The sequence below is a fragment of the Nothoprocta perdicaria genome, unplaced genomic scaffold (assembly GCF_003342845.1).
Source record: "Nothoprocta perdicaria isolate Ctin4 unplaced genomic scaffold, notPer1 scaffold_198, whole genome shotgun sequence".
Lineage (NCBI taxonomy): Eukaryota > Metazoa > Chordata > Aves > Tinamiformes > Tinamidae > Nothoprocta > Nothoprocta perdicaria.
Window position 1 is genome coordinate 154,324 of NW_020455182.1, and position 22,433 is coordinate 176,756.

General features: G+C 38.8%; 1 protein-coding gene across 1 annotated transcript in view; it reads right to left on the reverse strand.

The window, feature by feature from the left end:
• The window catches only part of ZFHX4 (zinc finger homeobox 4), a 126,617-nt gene that overhangs the window by 101,838 nt on the left and 2,346 nt on the right, over positions 1–22,433 (reverse strand). The window contains exons 1-2 of the mRNA XM_026037397.1: positions 22,174–22,433; positions 20,490–20,992 (exon numbers count right to left, since the gene is read on the reverse strand). The exon at positions 22,174–22,433 is cut by the window's right edge and continues 2,346 nt beyond it. Coding sequence (XP_025893182.1) covers positions 20,490–20,992; positions 22,174–22,433 — 763 coding nt within the window. The remainder of the gene's footprint in view (positions 1–20,489; positions 20,993–22,173) is intronic.

The following is a 22,433-nucleotide window of genomic DNA, read 5'->3' on the forward strand; positions in this document are numbered from 1 at the left end:
CTTGCTGTTTTACAGCACAGTCCTGTTAGGAAATGTTTTCTTTTGGTTGAAACAAAGAACAGATTTCATAACCGCTTGTACTTAATAAAGTTATTAAGTACGTGGCACATTTTTGCAAAGGAGGAAGAGTGTTAAGACAAATGTCTTGGCCAAATTTCAACTTGTAATTATGTTTTGCCTACCTACAGGCAATTCCCTGTGCAGTTTCACTTGGATACTTTTTTTTTCCACCTGCCTTGAAAATACTTGCAGTGCAGGGTTGTTGCTCGCAGCTGCAGTCCCACTTTCTTGCAGCCCACCAATATGTACATGAAGATGGCCCTTTCTGCACTTAGGCCAACACAGGAGCACTGAATTTAATTAAGACTGTGAAAACAATTTGAAAGCCTCCAAACAGAGGCTTTGCGGAAGTGTAAAACATTTCAAAGTTTTACACATTGTGGAAGCGTAAAACCTCAATGTAAAACTGATTTCTACATTTTACTTATTTAGTCTTAATAGGATTCCCTTCTCACATGCGCACACACAAAAGCCATAGTTTTGCTTTGCCAGGTAAATGAGCATGAATAAACACTGACATCCAGGCTGTTACAGTTGCTTTCTACCCAAGAGCAAACTTTCCCACCATGAGCACCATTACTTCCTTTATTCTGCAAAAATTTGAAAGACAACTATGCTTTGCTGTATGGCGGAATGATGACTAGTATCAAACTTTGGTCAAGTTCTGCCTTTGCAGACTGTCTTCTGAAAATATGTATTTCCAGGATCTTTGAGGTTAAGCCAAATGCATTGCTAGCTGATCAGAATCACATCGACGAAGTAAGATGTTTTCAGAGAGAATTTACCTTCCCATTTAAAGCTGTATGAATTGAAACATCCACTTTAAATTGCAACCAGAAACAAATTATGTGAGATCATATAAAGCAGGGAGGGGAGCTGAAAAACACTTGCTTTCAGAAACACAGGCTAAAGGTATATTCCCAGAAGCTGCACTCTCCCAAGTTTTGAGAGAAACTGAAGGTGGCAAAGTGTGGGCCACTAAGACTTGTGTTTAGAATACAGATTTCTTAAGGAGAGCTGGGAAATACTGGATGTATTTGTCTTAAATTCCTGACTTAGTTCTTTCTATGCCCCACCTCTTGACTGTTTGCTTTCGTGAATTTCCACTAAATAAAATTGCTGACCTAAGCAAGGAATTGTTTCAGAAACAGTTTATGTTTAAATGCATACTGCAGAATATCTGAAGAAAGTTCACTCTGGATGTGTAAACTAAGCATTCACAAAACAGCCAATTTCTAATGGGACATTTGCAATTAATCAGGGAACAGAAATATACCATGTGTCAAACCAAAGCTAACCAACAGAGCACATAAGTTGAAATGTATTAAATATTGAAAATGAGTGTAAGTTGAGCAGCAGCAGCAGGCCTGAGAATATTTTTTTGGAAGATATCTCTGAAAGAAAAGGCATGGTGAGAACTTGATTTGAACGAGAAGCTAATTAATGAGCATTTGTTTAACACTGAGTCGTATACAAATGACAGACAAAGGCAGGACTACAGCTCTCTGTGTTACTTCAATATCCAAATTTAGAATATGACAATATCGCAACCGTACAACAGCTCTGCAACATTTCCTCTGCCATTTCTACCAATAACTGAGTCTTACCAGCATGACCTAGCTTTAAAGTACAGCGAGTATATCCAAGACCTAATTCTGGCACAATCCTGATCCAGCCAATTGATTTCACCATCCAAGTCTGAAGAAATAGTTGTACAGCTGAAAGTAATCTGCATCTTGGAAACACCCAGCCTCGAGTACAGATGATTCTCCCTTAATGGCCTTGGGCATATGCTGATCAAGAAGGGTGACAGACTTAAACTCAGTAATATTGCACATGGGAGCACATGAGTGCACCCACTGGGCTGATGAACAGTCACCCCAAACTACCCCCACTCCTGAGCGCTCCCTACAAAAAAAGAATGGAGTCACTCAAGAGTAACTTCATTTATTGCTCTTGTGGCCTTCAGCTATTCATCAATACCACTTTATCATCAAATGTATCAAGAGTATCCGACAGATCTACAATAACAGCCATGCCATTTACTAGTGTCTAAGGGGTAAAGAAATTTTCAGATGCCTCTGTGTCATCAAGTGCAGCTAGTTGCACCAATCCTCTCTGTCATCTTGCCCTTAAGTACAGCAGTAACACATGCAGGTGTGTTGAAGCGACATGGTTTCACCAACTGATGCTTTAATGTGTTTGCCCAGTCTGTCTAATCCGACCCTGTCTTCCATCAGGAAAGTGAGAGAAGATTAAAGTTTCCAAGTCAAATTCTCACAGTATTTTTTTCTAATTGTAATTGACTTGAAATATTCTAAAACAGATATACATATATATTTTTTTTCAATAATTGACTATTAGTTGTGCACATGAATATTTAACAAGGCCATCCACTAACGTTTGAACAGCATAGAGGACTGGTAATTGGAAACAATTTTTATTTCATTTGTGGGTTCATTAGGATTCTGAAAATGAGAGATGGAAAAGATCTTTCCTTTTTCCTTCCAGTACAGGGTAATTCCCTATAGTGATTTGCTCAGATTAAAAATCAGCATTTAAATAGAAGTCACCAGTTCAGAAGAGTAGTTCAAATCAAGGTGATTACGATGCTTTTGCCTGACAGTTGTCCAGCAGCCCATCAGAAATGGGCTGGCACTCACCCTGCTTTTTGATGGTGGCATAAGCCATCAAAAGGCACTAAAACACGTATTGGGTTGTTGCTATCAGCAGAAAAGTCCACCTGATACTCTTTTTCTTTACTCTAGGACCATGCATGCATACACAGCATTACATGGGAAGATCCTGCAGTGATGCTCTCTAGTTAGCAGGTATCAGTTTTCTGTCCTTTCAATTCAATCTTGAGGACAAAATTCCTTAAATCACTTAAAAAATCAATGTATAAATTGAGACCAAACCATTTAATGATACTATTGAACCGAGAAAAAAAAAGAAAAAAAAAGAAAAAAAAAAGAAAAAAATAAAGAGACTTCTGATCAGATTTAAAAGAAGGAAGCTAAGGATCTATACTAAAGAATCTTTTTCAATTCAAGCTGAATTTTATGTTCCTCACCAAGTAAAAGGGAATTCTTTAAAAGACACTAGCAGGGTTTGATTTCTATCTATCTATTATGACTGTGATTATGATTTATGATTGTTATTTGTAACAGCATAACCCCCACAAGTTCCCAAAGGGTTAATGTGCCTAGATGAGTGAAATTCATGAGCATAATCCTAAACAAGTGAGTTGAAGTTCTATCAGGTCTATTTCATAGCATCAGGGATTACTGCTAGCAGTCTAATCCTACTGAGCCTAAGGGAGGTACGCCGTATTGTATTTGAAATCCTGGCCAGGAAAGAACGGAAGGTTAAATGGGTGCCTTGCTCTGTAATCAAATATCACAGGCACTACTTATCTATTCAATGAACAACTAACGTAGAAAATCAATTAGGAAACAAATAGCTTCTTCTTTTGAATTTTCTTTTTACCTAATAAAAAGAGAGAGAAAGAAGTAGATTGTTTAATAATATATTTTTAGCCAAAGTATATCATACTTTCTACTAGAAAAATAATTCTACATGTAAACAGGCTAACTAGAACACACAAGACACCCCAGAGCAACTGCTGCTGTTTGAATGCTATTTCTCTAAGTGCTAGGGCTGTTTTCAAAACTAGTGTACATCCAAGCACCAGCCATTGAGCATCTTCTTAGGGTTCAGCCCAGAGAAACTGCACATACAGAATTGTTAACTGACTGCAGATAATTGGAGYGAGCTCAAATGAAATCACAAATACATATCCGGTTGTCTGTAACTGAACATCTTAAATTATGTATCAGTTGTGAGGAGCATTTCTTCAGCTGTGCATCATCTTTTGTTCTCTTGGTTAAAATCCCAGGAGTGCTGAAAAAGGCTGAAGCTCCTGCTGGTCTTTGTTCCCAGCAGGCAGAAGTCCCTTTTGGTGGTCTTGAGGTTAACACCCTACTCCCCCTTTCCTATACCTGTCATGCTGAATAGACTTCACTGTCTGTGCACACAGACAAACAGCCTGACCTGGCCAGCCAGCTTGACCTCTGGGCAGGAAGAAGATCACATCTGGTTATTAATATTGGGACATTAAAAAAATGTAATCTTCAAGGCAGTCAGAGAAGCAGGCTAGCAATTACACAGTATGCACTGGATGTCAATCAGGGAGCGCCTTCGCCTGATATTATGTCCAAGAATGTTAAAACGTTCATCTTCCTCTGATGAGGGGTTTCAGATACAGTCTCCCRCTGCATCTGTGAAAGCTGGTAAAAGAAGTTAGCCCAAAGCTCTTAAGTCTTTAGCTTATCTGTTCTTACATTTCTCAGTTTTTAGCCAGTTTTACACAATTTTAAAATGTAAAGCATTTGTAGGTGAAAACTCATACAACTAAGAAAAAAATATATATATATTTTTAGTGGAGGAAGACACCTGACAAATGAGAAAAAAASCCTCTCAATATTACAGTTGTGCTAAATATATTTGACCTATATCTTTTGAATATTTTACCATTATCCTGGCTTTTTAGTTCATTCATTCCAGACATCTGCATATTACTTGRTTTAAACACACCCAGTTTATATAATTGCCTGAAATGTACAGAAACATATTTGTGTATGTGTATGGTACATATTATATACACATGCACGTACACAAAGCTTTATAGAGTGCAGATTTCTACAGTATTATGTGTGAAATCTCAGTCTCACTAAAGTCAATGGAAATTTTACTTTTCACTTGACTTTCTCTAGATCTTTACACATTAAAAAGGACACCACAGACTCATGCTGGCATGTGTCTAATTCTTACTATGATACCTTCATGTAGCCAAATAATTCTTTCTATTTGTCCCACTGGCTATGCCAAAGAATCCTTCTCTATCTGCAGTTTGGGAGGTGGGAAGTCTCGAGTCACTCTTAGATGTTGTCAGCATAAGCTCTGTGCTCGAAAGAGGACATAAAATCATCTCCAGAGGTACTTATTATTAACACTCCTAGCCCAAATATCTTAAATTCGATGTCATTAGTTTGGTTTTGCCGCAAACCACCATCATATTTTTTTCCTTGCTTCATTTCAAATGGAAAATTTTCCCTTTCAAATTACTTTGGGCCAACACCCAGGATAGGCCTTCCACCAGTGACGTGTTAATCTTGTGATCCTCTGCGYCTGAAAAAGGAGCTTTATAGCATTGGAAGAGAGAGGTTTACAGCTTTCCAACAGAATGCTAGCACTTGTTTTTAGCTTTGATAGACTATGAGATGTCAGGCCCTCAAATTGAAACATTATTATGTATGGAAAAGCTATTACAGGAAAAATGTAAAAGGTTTCTAAAATATATTAGTCACAAAGTCATACTGTTTCTTTTTTCTTTTTTCCCCTTGGTATTAATGGAGCTTGGCTTCGTACATACAGTCATATGAAAAATAGAGTATTGATACAGTTTAAGAATGCTCTTCAAATTTCTAACATATTTTTCCATATGTAAAATATGCAGAAGGTTCAAAATGTGTGATAGTTTCCTGTGGGATGGTCAGCATACCTTATTCTGCCCTTATTATTTAAAAATAACACAGCCACCTCCAGCCGCCTCAAACTCAAGACAATAAAGCCTTTATCCCCATTAATCCAAAATGCATATTTGATAACATATACAAACACTCACACTTGTATACACAAGAGAAGGCRAGAAAGATTATTGGCAGAAAAGAGGCAAAAATATATGAGTTCTAGACTTGGCAAGAACACACTCAGACTAAGTATTGTAGCAATGACACCATTCCAGACATGGATGGTACTGTGAAAACAGACACGTAGAGATGTTTTAATACAGGAGGAAGAAGAAGAACATGGCAGTAAACACTGGCAGCATCTGTGCACAATTGAGGCTGCAGAAAGCAAATCACTAGACAAGGAAGACACTAGGCAAGGTCTGAGGGAACTGGAGTTTTGGAATGAAATTCCAAGCTTGAGACAAGAGAGGAAATGTTTCTGACAGGTTGGGGCCTCTTAGGGTGGAGGCTTTTTGGTTTTAAATAGTAGCTGCTTTAAAAAGCGCTCATAAATGTGGAATGATTTAGAAGGAGAAGCAGACTGTGGAGGAGGTGACCTGATGTGCAGGCTCACAAAGTATGCTGGTTATCACTACCCAGTAACCTATTTTGATCTGCCAAGGATATTTTGGAGGGGGTGGATTTAGTTCCAACACCATATTCTCTTTACTAAACGAGCTGTTTCAATGAGACAGGAAACACTTCCAAATTAAAACTCTCTCAGCATTTTCATACCCTCTTGGCAGAGCAGCCCTTTTTACTCCTCCTTTGTAACTATCCTTTTCTCTAGAGCACCAGAAACAAATGGAAAAACCCTAGAAATAAACTTAGGGAGAAAAACAGAAACAGTAACCATCAATTTCAGCAAGAAATTACCCAAATAACAGAACTTTTTGAAATGGATAATTTCTCACAGTAGTGACAAACCGCAGTAGTCAAACCACAGGAGAGCCATGTCCCAGGCAATTGACAGAGCAAAGAAACACTGTCATTTTGGAAAACTCCTGGGCCAGCTCAATCCTTGGACTAACACTACGGAGATGAGCAGTACTACAAGAGATGGACTTGGCCCACATTCTTCACATCTCTTTTCTCTCATCACTATTTGAATAGGAAACAAAGCATTTATTTTTTAAGCACCAGGCAARTCCTACAGAGTATTAAAAGTCCTGTGATCAGCAAAATCCCTCTATCTCCTAAAATGTTCACTGTGCTGTTTAATGTGACCTGTCTCATACTAAAGAAAACACTTCATGTATTCTGCATATGCCAGTGGCAGACAAGTATTTTTATCTTTATGGCACATTCAGGAAATATTCCTCACCGAAGGATAATGCTAGATTTAAAGTATTTAATGTAAGTTGTGGGGGTTGGCAGGGAGAGAGGGCCTGCTATATGATTTAGCAACTAGAAAGAGGAGTATTCAGTGCTTGGGAACAACTGTGGTAGCTCATCAAGTGCAGAATTCACTGCAGTGACACAGGCTCCCTGCAAGGTGAACAGAGACGAGACGAAACGCACCCAAGCAAAGGATCAAAATGCAGGACTGCGGTAAAACCCCACGGCTTGCAATAGCAGCCACTGCCTTTCTGTCGCAGATGAAAAGATTCCTGCAGGCAGCCGCGTTCCCCGGAGCCAGCTCTTCCCGGGGGCTTCCCAGGGCTCCCTGTGCAGGGTGGATTTCACTCTAATCACCGGCGCGCTCATGTGCGYGCTGGCTGCTGCCCTTCTCGGGCCTTCTCCTGACACATCCCCGAGCGCTGTGAGAAGCGCAGCGCAGGCACAGCTGGCTCTCTGCCAGCTGGGGACTCCCTTGCATGAGCAGAGTAACCCTTCCCTCCCCTGCCGCAGGGAACTTGCAGCAAATCTCCCCTTCCTTCTGCTCCGTTAATGGCAGATGGGGAGCTGAGGCTGGACCCGGCATGTAGCCCCACCAACATCAGCTGTCTTGTGACCATACATTCAGTGCATGTGTTCTGTTTCAAGCTTCCTCCAATGACTAATATTCTCTTTAAAGAAAGTTTCAAACAATACATATGGGGTGATTTAGTTAATATATATTTCTTTCTTTTCTAAACCCTAACGTGAAAGGTTCTGATATCAAGCAGCATGAAGACCAGAACAACTCAAGTCAACGTAGTTCCCACAGTATGAGTTCAACCACAGCAGACATCCTATCAATACTTCATGGGGTACCTTAATAACAATCTATTAAAGTTAGCACTGACCAACATCAGAAGAGCACACTACAGCATCCAGTATTTGAGTTATGCTTCATATGCTTCAACCCTGTAGGCCATGCAGAAACATGCAGAAACATGCAGAAACATGCAGAAAAAACATTTGTTTTATACCAGCAAACAAATATCTGGGGTAAATATCTGCTATTTTTGTTTTTCAGGCCCAACAAATAGTTAACTGTCTACTGCTATTTCTACCCCAGGTTTACTATGTGCAGCAAAACTGTGGAAAAACAGAGAGACAGTTGCTGGAAGATGTAGGCAATGTGACATGGGGATAGGTTGGATGCTTGTCCCCCTTAGTCTCTTAATACTTATAGGAAAGGAAAGTTCTTTCAAACTGTAAATGAATCAGAGCTGACGCTCTTTTTCTGTCTGCTAATGAAGCAGGACATGGCCTAATCACCTGACTGAAACACCTAGCATGGAAGCAAGAAAAAAAATGTGATGAATGATGGATTTAAATCTAAGAGAAAAAAAAAGTTATATATATATATGAACTAACAGTCCATTCACCAAATTGTAAGTTAATTCTGTGTCTTCTCACATATCAAACTATGACTGATCTTGCCAAGGGCATAAAATAATTCTTGTTAGTTAAGACCAGCCAAAGAACCAGCAGAAAAGCCAGAGATTTTAAAGGTATCTAGGCAGGATGGTGGCAGATGAAATTCAGTATTGGTAAATGAATCCAAGAAAAGGTATGTTAGAAGGTATGTAGCCAAACCGAGAATAGCATTTTGTGTTCTGATATTGCAATGTATCTTAAGGAGAATTTAACAGTGGTAGAAGAGTTAGAGATCAGTAGCAGGGTTAACAGAAAGTGGAAAAACTCGCACAGAAAAAGGAACACTAACATGATTGAAATTATTTGGTATATTAATGATGTAATTTCTATCACAGATGTGATAGAAAGTTAATAAAATAATGGTCTAGCCAGATAGCACAAGCAAGAACAATAATCTTTCTTATTCTGTGTTGCCAGATGAATAAACAAACAGAATTTAATAAATGAATGTTACAGAAAGGCAATATATTTTTTAAAAGTGATGGAAGATATTTCTAAACAGGTTATAATTAACCTGTGGAACTCCTTTTCTCTGCATGTAATCAACCCAAGAGTTCAGTTTAMAAACTAATTTGATGGTTGTGTGCATATAAGACCCGCTTCTTAAAAAGAAAATTACTCGCATTCATTAATTCATTGTTCTTTAAGCACAGAAAAGAAAAAAGCTGCATTTATGAGCAACATTAGTCCATATTTCTTTACTTATTTTTTTCTTCCTTGAGAAGTGATTGTTTTTAGTCAATCTGGAACAAAGAGATTAGATAAGATGGACTAATGGCATAGTTTGCTCTGATAGGACAATGATTGCACACTTGTCTTATTAATGAGCTGTTGTTTCTAAAACAGCATTGTCTTTTGTTATGGATACATATGGCAAGAGATGCACTCGCCTAACTTTACTTACAATAGAATATTCCTCCTTAGGACTAGTAGGAAAAATATCTCATGATTAGGTAGCTCAGAAATAACTCCAAAGAAGAAATATTCTTTAGGCCCAGATATTTTCAGCCCTAAAGGAGTCTATTAGTCACTTAGGAAAAGAAAGAAAATTATGAGTAACTGTGAAAATTATGAGTAATTGAGGGAGGTAAATTAGAATAGAAATGGAAATCTAACGTTTWCTAAAGCAGACACTAACATATATAGACATTTGTGCAGTACAATAGCAGGTGACGGTTGACATTAAATTGTGTCTGTGCTCTTGGGAAGTGTACACTTTCATAAGTACRTACCTGCAATTTTGCTTTCCCCCACTGCACCCCATGTACAAGAAATTCAGTTTATAGCCACTGTGACTTCCTCCCTATGCCCAAATCACCCTTGGATAATATCTGGCTTTTTAAGGTTCTTGTGATCATGAGCAACTTCCAGTTCTATCTCTATCTCAATCCTCTCAGTAAAAGACAGTCTATCAAATATACATACAGATAAATATAGACAGATAGAAAGACAAATAGAGATTTCTTCATCTACTTGAAGTGAAGCAGTTTTCTTAGTTATATTTTCTGTGAGGTCTATTAAGCCTGCCATGTATACTGGGGTCAATTTCTCTCTCACCTCTGCTTGGTTAAAGACACAATATTTTCTTTTTCCTGAAGGCCAGACTCTGTTTCCTACTCCAGATAGTATTGAGCTTACCTTCTAAATCTATTAGGATAAACAACAACTGGAAGAAAAGGAGAGACATTTGTTTAATTCCCGTTGTGAACATAGGAGGCACACAGCCTTCATATCTGCAAGGCTCGAAAGCAAAGAGAATTGATATATAGTCTTAAATTTTGTATGGTGAGATCTCCATGTTTTCCATTTATTGATTACCTGCTCAACTCTCTGCTATATCATGAAAAATATTAAATACATATAACTTTTCAAATACAACATAGCACTTGCCATTTCTCTACCACAAAATGCTTTAGGTAAATTCTTCTCTTCCTTTGATATTAATGGGATAGCTGAGGTTAGCAGATTTTGAGTTGTGCAGTGAAGGATTTAGGAAAGAAAATAAATTCCTGGAAAGTCTTCTGGATCAAAATCCTAACTGCAGTATGCTGGGTCACAGCTGATCCTACAAACTACTTTTTCAAGCACTGGGAAAAAGTTCAAAGAGATCCCAAAGCATTTTCTAAATGCAAGAGGATTTGCTCTTTCTCCAAAACAAAAAACAAAACCCACAGTAGTTCTAAAGACTTTTCTGAAGATTTCCATCCCTTGAGTTCCATAAGCCACATAAATTCGAACATCACTTGTAAAGGCTGGCAAGTTGCAGGAAATAATAGCAGTGTACAGAGGAATGGGGGAGACACTGACAGCATATCCAACCCATCATGGCCTAAGAGATCATCTTAGCAAGCAGAAGAATAGTGAAGAATATTCACAAATGAGATACAATACCTATTTCTGACATGCATGTGCAACAGAATGAGTACCAGAGCCAAGACAGTAGTACTTTTGTGTCTGTCCAGTGACTTCAGGTCACAACAAACTATTTTCTGTGGCCTATTTTTTGTGGTCATCTGAGAGCTAACTCCACAAGATTCAACTCTGATATATCCCAGCAGGGTCCTGGCTTCCTCCCGGGCAAAGACTTTGAGTCACAGATGTTCCTAGACAAATAAGGACATAAGGCTTTCAGAAAACCTTGCAGTTTGGCCTTTTGTTTTTTCCATCAGCTTCAGTCTTCCTAATTTCCAGTTATTCATTAGCTGTGTATATATCTGCAAATGCCAAAGGGTGTTTCCAAAATAGTAACATCTAGATACTGAAAGCTGCCTCATTTTAGTGGTAAAACAAGCTTTTTTCCATGCTCTCATTACTAACAGATCCAAAGAGCCAGAATACTAAGATCCTCCTTACACTTGGTTTCACTGTTATAGCTGTAAATATCAAGCTTCTGGTCATTCACAAAGTACTTTTTTAATTAGAAAACCTTTGTATTATTGCCTCAATCTATTTCCCAAAGTGTAAGTCCTTGTCTAGCTTGCTTCCATAACAGGAACACTTTAGACAAGTATCCTTCCCTCTCTTTTGCCTTTGGGAATGATAGTTTTGAATTTAGCATAAAGAATGCTTGTTAACGTTGGGCATACTGGTATAGTACGTGAACCAGTTACAGCTTTTCAGGGCTTCCCATGGAAAACACCCTCCTTATAAATAAAGTAGCTTGGAGACATTCGACCTTGCCCAACACCCTTCTTCCTTCKCCATCCAAGGACTGCTGTAGTCCAGGGCAGAAGTTGATGATAGSAATAGAAAAATTCCATTAATGTCAATGGATTTTAGGACAAAATGATGTGAACACAGAGTATTGTACTGGACCACGGGAAGTGCCTGCTAAGGTTATTGTCAGAATACTTTCCACTCTAAGTCTTTGTTTTAAACAGGGTCATCACAGCAGGGCTGATCTTGAACTCTCTCTGATGAGGGTTAACCTTTTTTCTATAAAAAGTTTAAGCACAAACTATCCCTGAGCACCTGTGCTACCTCTGTACGTGGATGTTCTTCCCTCCAGCAGCAGGGCAAGGAAGCAGTGTATGTCCTTGTTCTCAGTTTACARGGGAGAATTGAATAAAGACTCTCCTTTGGGCAGATGCCAGAGTATTGTCACCTGCCCTAGGTCACCTGCACACAGTCCAGCAAAAACCCAGTAGTTATATACCTACATATTTTAGGCATGTGACTCATGTTAACTGCAAGATTTGATTGCATCCAAGGATAATAGTTTTAAATAAAAGAATAGGATTTTATTTAATCAGTAAATTCACAAGTGAATATCTATTCTTGGAATAAGATTACCGTATCACCATGACTCCCATTAATAATATGTAGTTTCCTACCTATACATATGTATACATATACATATAAACAGGTAGTATTGCTCAAGCTCTTCCTATGTGATAAAAACAGGTCTTTCTATTTGTTTATATCACTATTACTGCGGCAGGATGCCCCAGGCATGGGAATCTGCTCACTTCGTCATTCAAGGACTATCCTTGCTCAATTTTCTCTTCCCTTCGATGCCTCTGCCTTTGAAGGCTAAAGATTATCTTACACCTTCCCTCCCRGGGGAGGGCAGAGCACAGCGGTTTCCCCCAAGGCCAGGGCACACGGTAGGAACCGCGGGGCTGGCACCCCGCAAGCCAAGGCCATCAGGGAGGTGGCTGCCAGCACCTGCTCCTCCATGGCCACCCCCAAAGGGGAGGTCCTGGGGTTCCTAGYGAAGCCTCAGTTTCTTCAGATATCACTACAAGGATCTACCACTACCAACCTGCAGTCTCTGCCTGTGTTACATATACTAGCCTAAAATACAGACCACTAGGATTAATTAAAATATTACCATTTGTAATTCATGTTTTGTTAACATAAACCCCTTATCATTGCTTAATGTAATTACTGTTTCCTATACTCCATTGCATTTTGCCCACAAACATGCACCGGCGTATACATGGGAGTTTATCAAAAATAATGCATGTATCCTGCACTCCAGCCAATCTTTTACTAAAACCTGCAGGAATAGAATTGCTCAGCATTTTACAGCAGGTTCTTCATTATCTCTCCTTACATGATCTAACTGGAATATTGCTAGATATTGGCACCAAAGGGGTGATGGAGGCGGGGGAGATAAAATGCAGAAAACTAATTTGTCTACCAACCAGACAAGCATATATGAAATAAAGCCAATCTAATCTCAACCAGGTCTCCAAGGTCTTACTTCTATCATCCCAATATTATGCTGCCCCTTAGGATTCCTCGTCCTGGTATTTTTTCTCTGGATAGACTTGCAAAGTATAGGCAAGGGGAAAATTTCTCCCAAACCACATATCAAAAGCAGTAGTAAAGCTGACATACACATGCACATGTCTTAATACACGTCATGCCCCAGTTTTCTTTCAGTCTCTGTTCTTAAATATATTAAAGCGATAGTGGGGAAAAATCCCAAGAGTTTGGGAAACAGTAATTAGAAATGTTAGAGAAGGCACCTTCAGTGTGTTGCATAATATCAGATAAAAATTGCTAAGAGTAACAAGAAAATATATGTTGCAAGGCTGAGGGGGAGTGTCTGCTAAATCCATAGCTGCAATCTATTTATGCAAGATACACACATGCTCACACATTGACATAATACTCTTACATATATTACACATTGTATCTCTACTTTAAATCTCAGTCAGAAATAATTACATATTTTTTTCTTAATGTTGGAATGAAAGAGCTGCAGGGACAAAAGTAATTGTTATACAGACATTGTGTGTGTGTGTGTGTGTGTGTGTGTGTGTGTGTGTGTGTGTGTGTGTGTGTGTGTATTGATCTTAGCGAATAAATGAAGTTGATCCTCTTTACGGTGCTTTTCCACTCCTCCTTGCCCCTTTCTCCTGCTCTGCAAGAGGGCAACTAGCCTGTGCTTCGCTGGGCAGGCTGATCACTGGAAGTAGTGTCAAAGCAGCCTCCTTTGAARGGGTAGCCTCACCCGGGACAACACTCCAATTGGGATCCAGAACAGGGTTTTAATGGAAGAGCATGGGGACAATGGCAGAACAGGCCTAAACCTGTTCTGCCTAAACCTGAAAAACACTTCAGAGTATTTTTCTGCTAAAGTAGTGTACTATAAACCAAACACTGTACATGCTGTTTTTCAGGATCATCTGAAAGCTAGGCAATGTCTGARTATCATGTAAAATATATAGGAAGTATAATGCGAAAATTATTTCTATGAACAAAAAGAGTTGCTTTGAAATTACTATTTAGTTAGCCCCYGACTTTCTCTTAAATAAATGTACTTGTCTAGTGTATAACTACGTACTGTGGGCATATATATTGGTCAGCTACAGAATGTGCTCTTTTAATACTTGCCTTGATGCAYGTAAGCACAACAGCATGATTTGAATTAGAGAAACTATAACTCGGAATGGAATTAAATTTCATGAAACACTTCAAATCTTAAAAGAACATAAATCGTAAAGTGCTGTAAAAATGGAATATCCTCCATAGTGAGCTCTGTGTTTAGCAACAGATTAGAATAACTTTTGTTTATCACGGAAAACAGCTTTCTTCATCTAAACAAACAACAAGAATAAGATTAAGCAAAACATGTTTTGGCTCCTCAGATGTGCAGACATATTCCAATTTCCTTTGCACAATGATTTTTATGCAAATCAATGCTGCACAATCTCCTGACCTCTTTTACCATCATATTGGGACAATGACAGTTCCATAATTGGACTGGCACATATCTGGGATATTTGATTTTAAATTACAAAGTTGGTTCAGGACGACTGAAATGAAAAGAATGTGACTTTGTGTTAATTCCAGACCGATCAAGTATCAACATTTCCTGCCAAACAGAATAAAGCAAACAAAGTGATTGGGGTTGTTAGTCCATCCRGCCCTGCATGCGTCTACTTCACACCCCCACCTCCGTTGTTAATTCCTAACAACGATGCTTTCATCCAGAACAAGGATAATGAGAAAAACCCAAGCAGTGTTCCTTTGGGAACTGTTACACTAAAAGTTACCTAAGGACTAAATCCCACTTGTGCCTCCTGCACGTGATAAAGATGAGCAAAGCATTCAACATCCATGGCTGATTTAAAAGCCAAATATGCAACCAGCATTATGGAATCCAGACAGACTCTTCTGCTCCGCTGATGACAGATGCTGAGGAAAGCTCCTCTAATTAAGCTTTTGACTCGGAACCAGAAGAGAAGTGGACACCTCGTTTCCAAAAAGGCCGCGTACCAGCCCAACTGAAGAGCAGGTGCTGGTCGGTATTTGCATTTCCTGTTGAGGATGCTGGCTAGCAAGAGCACCCAGCTGACCGTGAACATTCTTGGCCTTAAGTGATCCAAGGACAGACTATAAATCCACCCTATAAAATATAGTAAAAGCCCGGCTTGTTCTTCTATCCTTTCAATATGTGATGTTATACATTTGTGATTATCTCATTTTATTGGGCGCTTTAGAAAGCTGTTTATGATCATTTGTGGCCAAAACAAAGGCTCATTGTAAACTCTTTTTTAAATAAGTTGGAAGGTCAATATGAAAGAAAGGGCACCACTTTTATGACCGCTACATGCAAGCTATGCTAGTGTGTGTATTATTACAATGCATTTCAGCAGGGGGATAGAGTCCCGGCTAATTACAAAGCTAACATATAATAGTATTGCATTAGCAGCCCAAGAAATTCCTATTGAATTGCACACATCTGACAAATAGAAAGACGTGCTTGTGCTGAAACTTAATTATCCTGGCAAAAATTGTGAGAGCCAGATTCTCGGAAGACATAAACACAAAGCTCTGTTTTACACTCCGGAGGATCTAATGCTTTGTTTATTCACATAACCTCCACCATAGAAAACTTATCATCCGGATTGACTAATTCACCTTATTATTTATGGGATCTGCTGTTAAATAACACAATTACGACTGAGCTTGTGAGGAGAAAGGGAATACTGCCCATCTCCAAAGCACAAGGTCTGAAGGAGACAATCAGCTCCCTCTGCCACGTTGAAAATGTTAATGTGGCGTCCGCCCTCCGCAGCGGAGACGAGCCTTTTTCAAGGACAGTTCTGGCTGAAATTCTTTTTTATGCTTTCAAAGTAAAACGTTGGGGCAAAAAATGAATACAGCTTTGTTTGTTTCTTCAGTCATCGTTAGCAAGAGACATAAAGGTATTCTGTTTTGGAGCCCATATGGAAAGATCATCAACACTTTCTGCCTCTGGGTCCTTTGCCAAAATACCACATCCCACATGCCTTTTACCTTAAAACATAAAAGAAAAGGTGTTGTTCTGGTCAAATAAAGAAATAATTTTTACTAGCATACGTCTAATGTTAAAGCTGCCTAAATCCTGCCAAAGACATTAAAACACCATCTGTAAAACAGATTTTTCATTAAATTGATCAGTTTAAAGTTAAGCAGCTAGGCAGATGATGCTTTTGAGCTAACCTTTAACCTTTAACCTTCTTAAACTGGAATTAGGTCACTCTCCTTTTGGGTAATATCTTTGCCGTTTGAGAACATGTGAGCTAAAGTGATCTATCCAAATTGAACTGACAATCATAGCACTAATAGTGTTATGGATCAATATTTTGTCAATAAGRGGAAAACCAGCACAGTTTTCACACAGCCGAGTGCTTGTCTGCTAACTGCTGCTTGTCAAGTTCCCTGAGCTCCTAAATAGCCGAATATATAATATTAATTAAAGTAAATATCCCATGTAAAATTAATGACCATTAAAGCTCTTATTAGCTAATTATATGGGGGATGGGAAGGGGTTGATAGCCTAACTTTAAATATTTTATTTGTTATTGGAACTTGGTCCTGTTATTCAGTTACTCAGCTAACTAATACTTCTTTCAGCCACAACAATTTCGTTGCAGAAAGACAACCTTGTTAAGTTCAGCTACTTCTCGTTTATGCGGAAACTGTTTTATGAGCACAGAATACGGCATATGCAGCTCCCTGAATCAAAAGCTATTTAACTAAGCTCCAAAATGGCTTCCTTAAAAGTGTTTACAGTGGTATGTATTTTACATCCACAAAGCTCACTGTCCTACCTTGGCTTCCCAAATTTACAGAAGTTTAATGCCTGCTCCTGCAGATTTAAAATATGCCCTGTTGCTAGAGAGCCTTATCCCTCTTTACCCGTGGAGTTACCGAATGCTTCCTAAAGGATTCTGCAAAGGATTCACAACTCCTCTGCGATTTGTTTTCTCACATCAAGCTGTGGACTTCCAAATATACGTCTTTGGGAAATGCATGGAGCCCGAGCTGAGATCACGCAGGGTAAGGTTACTTTTGTCCTGATCCCTAGCAGCCGCATTACTAAAACTATTGAATGCTGCGCTACTGTAAGGAGCACTCGGGACATTTCTTTTTTAAATACCTGAGAAAACAGCTAAAGGTTTCACTTTGGCACATTTAGAGTCTAATTTTGAAAGTGACATTTTGATATTGGCTAAAATTATACAGCTTCGGAGGAGAAGCTCTGATGTTCGCAGGAGCTTTAGAAGCTACAGTTATAAAAAGACATCCTTTTATTCCATCGATAGTTAAGTACAGGAAGAAAAAAACTCAAGCTGGTAGGGCAACATTTATAAATATAAAATTCACAAAACAATAACATTTAAATAAATATAAATGACTCAAGAGAAAACCTTGAGGTGCTTCACAGTGTAGAGGAACAAAGTCACGGATTCTGTTTCTGTGTTTTCATATGGTTTTAGTATTAAAGTTTTTATTACCAAACCGTATTCACAGCACCTTAATTTTAAAAGAGTTAGAGGAGCTGCTTGACTATAAACACAATTCGTGAATATTCTGTATCACTCCCAAGGCATATATCTATTATTCATACTTTTCTTTTTTTTCTTTTTCCTTAGGTTCTGTAAAAGTTTATCTGATTTATTGAGAGAAACAAAGTTTACAATTCTTCTGGTGTCAACTGCTTCCCCAGACCAAACAAAACTATCAAGTCTGCTAGCGGATAACTTTCAAAATCTCATTTATTTCCACCTTAAGGCCCAAATGCACACCTACAATTAAAACTAAAGTGGTCTGGGTGACATATAGAGACATTGCATTCTGTTATAAAACATACACCTCCAGCACAGATAGATCTTTTGGGATATGTCCGAACAGTAACAACCCTGCATCTTAAAAATATTAACATCAGTATATCAATTAATACTTTAAATAAACCATCCTTCCTGTTAAAATGCATGAGATATGCCTTAAAGCATTAGATTCTATAAAAATAATGTGTGCGTGTGTGTGTGGTCACCTTTCTGAGGGCTTTAAAGCCTAGTAGAGTTCAAATTTTCAGGCTTCTCTTTGGAGTATGGAGGAACACAAACTTTAGAAAAGTTTATGAAAACTGAGATTCTCACTAACAGTTCTAGAGACAGGGCTTAAAATAGACAAGTTCTGAGGCAAGACCCAGCAGCACGCTTCTGACTTCAGCTTGGTGGTGTCTGGGAATTCGTGCATCCCCTCTCCACTGAGATGTCTTTCACCTAATGCAAGTCAGAGAATGTGGTTCGAAGGTGGCCATTTGCCACATGTGATAACTGCATAACCAGAATCTGGAAAAGATCCTGCCTCAGTGGCAGGATATTTTAAGGGTTAAGTGTTAGGAGTTGCCACTCAACCCCTTAATTCTCTGAATCCAATGTTACATAGGATGCTGCAAGACCAAATGTATTTGAGATTTGTCCAGAGCTGGGGCTGAGTGACTGAAGAGAGGCAGTGCTCATTGTTGTAGATGGCTTGCACTTTCCAAATCTATAGTTAGGCCTATGACTTTATTAATAAAAAGCAACTGGAGTCTTATTTTCAACAGTCTCTTTTCAACAGTGAAACTGTCTGCAAAAAACCTTCCTCCTCAGCTCCCTTTCTACCATTACTACCTGCAACACAGTTTGCAACATGTTGGAAGGGTAGTTTTAYAAAGCAGATCATTGAAATAATTGAGGTTAACACTCCAAAGAAAAGAGAGGGAGCAACTTTTTTTAATCTAGATCACTTGAAAAATCTGTCTTTTAATGTGGCTCCACAGTCAACATAACTGGAGGGAGCAAGGAACTGCCTCAGGAAGGATGTGGAGCAGGAACTTCTGCAGACAGTTTTGCTGTTGAAGCAGGCAAACCATGTGACTGGACTCCAAGCTCTCTTAGCACTTCTCAAAACAGGACTCTGGATCTTTAAAAACAAACAAACAAAATCCACCTCCCAGGAGTTAAGTAAAAATGTAATTAAAAAAAAAAAAGATTAAATTAGAAGAGCACATAGCACTATGGGAGAACAGAGTTGCTGCAATGTTGAGTTATTGCCATTTTTGTCCATAGCAGACCTGCTGAGGTTACAACTACGGGGTTATAAAATTAAAATCCAAGTTACTACCTGCACACTCTGCCTTAACTCAGAACAACCATCTGAGCTTGTTCAAATACCAGTAAGTGCTATTTCTTGCTTAAACTAGAGATCTGCTGAGGCTTTTCTGTAGTTGTTCCATTCGTTTATATTTTCAACATGATTAGGAAACCAGCATAGCTGCTGTAATCAGCAGATGACTCCTGATAGTTTAGTTATCACAGATTTCTAGTATAAATCAATAGATAACACTTGCAAAATGGATTTTCTAATCATATTTAGAGCTTGTTACAGTGACTAATGGTTTGCAATATTTCCTGAATTTTTATATCCCCTAGACAAAAGAAGTTTTTAATAAGTTACAAAGTTATTCATCTTGGAAAAGAATGTGTTATATTTTGTACATGGACCAAGACAATCAAGCCAATCCAGTAAACACACTGCAGAAAATAAGTTACCCCATAATTAGGGTTTGGAAAAAGTCATGACAAGTTGTGTAATAAATGGTATTCATCACTCCCACATATTCATTATATCCACATAGTTTTTTCCAGTAAAGATAAAAATATAGTTGCCATTCTACTAGCATATTTATCTACACCACACCCTTTTATGTTTGTGAAAAATCATTACTACCTTGGAAAAAAAAAGAGCAGACAAGAAGTGCTTACTTTTGCGTACTGTTGGTAATAATGTAGCATATTGCTAGTGTTTACTGTAAACAGTGATGTAAAATAACTTGGCTGTGATAGATTATAGTTGCAAACAGATACATATGCCAGAAAATCATCTCCCTATGCATGGCATGGAAAATTCCTCATTTTCCATAATCTTTTCCTTCAAGCCTCCAATCAAAATGTAATGAACAATGTTGGAAATGATTGTATGAGATATAAAATACCTCTAGCTATTTATTATGAGAATGTTTCTTTAAAAAAAAAAAAAAAAAAAAAGTATGTTACTTGTGTTGAGAGAAAGTGAAACTAAAAGGGCCCTAAGGTTAGTCTGCAAATTTCACCAGGATCAGACCTTCCTGACTCCCCCCACCTAGTCTTGATCGATTATAAGCATGTTCAATAAACAGTTATTCTCCTGATTAATCAAAGTCTTGTTCGATTAGCACTGAAACAGTTAATTTCCTAGCCTATTTAGTGCCGACTTCAATTGCTGTCACTGGCTTACCTTGTACAGTTTCAGGGCTGCCTCGTGCCTGTGATTGGTGGTGTGTAAGCGCAATTTATCCACACTGTTGGTGTAGTAGTCACAGGCATTGCATTTGAGGTGGACCGGGTTGCCAATGGCAATGCACTTCAGCCTCCACTCATTAGTTTTGCCCCCTTCTTTAATGTGAGCCACCAGTTGATACTTCTGCATGTGTTTGTCAGTCTTGCAGTGGAGCTGGAAGTTCGCTTTGAGCTGGGTGTTGTAGTTGCAGAGCTTGCACTGGTAGATGTCTCCAATTACAGCCCTCCACTCCTCTTCGGGGAGAGAGCGCTCACTGCTCACATGCACACTTAGGGCCTCCAGGCTGTCAGAGGTGAATTTGTTGCAAACAGCACACTGGAATAGCTTCAGCGCTGGGTCACTGATATAAGGTGACAGCTCTCCTGCAGTAAGGAGGGACAGGTCATCACCCATTAGCTGACCACTGGCAAGCCGGATTTCAGGCGGCAGCTCATTATTTACTACAGGAAAAAAAAAAAATTAAAAGGGAAAGTAGAGACCAGCAAGCACAGCACACACAAAGGAATCCGTAAAATAAAGCCTTGACAAGGAGTTTGCTTTCTCTAGAGCTTAAACTATAAAAAGCTGTAATAGGATTGAATCAGGATCAATTACAATCATCCCTTTCAACTTCTAAATTCCCTCATCAGATAGCTTTAATTACTCCTACTGGGCATGATGTCATTCTGGAATTTGTATTTTCAAAGGCATGAAAGTTGATCAATAAAATAACAAAACAGCAATGCTTTTGTAACTTAAAAGCCTAGATTAACTTACACAGTACTAATTGTWCTTTTGCTATATCCTTTAAATGATGCTGGAGGTAGGTCTCTCTCTATATTTATACACATCTATATATGGGTATATACATATGTACCTCTATATCTAGAATATTGTAATTAGAAAAAGTGCATCTGTCCTAATTTAGCTACTTCTAGTACCTGATCTTAGGATCCCTACTTTTAAAACTCATGCCATGAATTTCAGTTTCACCAGTTTATGTTCATCAAAACAGTTCATTCAAACTGAATAAAGTTTGAGAATTCTTTTTAATTCAAATATTCAGCACTASTTAACAGACTGCTTACGCAGGAGCATTTGATTCCAACTTGCTCCTCTCTTATACTTGGAATAGATGCAATTTGCTAACTATAAAGGGGCATTGTCAGCTAAAAGAAAAAAAAAAAAAAAACAAAAGCATTCCTGTTTGAAATTTTTGACCTATTCGGATAATTAAAAACTGTAGAAAACAGAGCTGCCTTTATCTTTTCTCTTTTGTTAATTTGATAGCACCTTGTTACATAATGAATTAATTTTGCTCGGTACCTGTGCATCTTGCATGCAGCGAGGGAAAAGAGAGGAAAACACGATTGCAAAGACGCAGGCAGGGCCAGGGGACTGAAGGAGGCCCCTAGGGATAGGTGCGGTGGCTTCACTGCTTTTAATTTGAACCTGCAGCGCTACTGTCACTCCTACAACTATTGTCTAGCGATGTTACTCACTGAGTTCTTACAAATGAAACCCGATACGAGATGACAGGTAAAACAAAGCATGGGAGAGCAGGGTTTTGTCTTCAGCCGGAACACAGATATTTCTAACTGAAAAAAATATAATGATAATAACAAGATAAATAGATACTGACCAAGTCCCGGTGCCAAAGCTGCAGCTGTTGCTGGATCGAGCTGGAATGGGTTGATCATCATTTGAGGGTCTGCTGGGTTTTCCAGTTTCATCCCGGTCAGGCCTATGTTCTGGGCTAGGTAGTACTGGTAGAGCTCTGCCTCAGCTGGCGCAAGGCCTAAGTGCAGGTTGTGCTGGATCTGCTTCATGTTCTGCTGCAGGAGCATCATGTTGTGCATGTGCTTCTCACTGGTCATGTGGATGCGGAGGTTCCTCGCCACG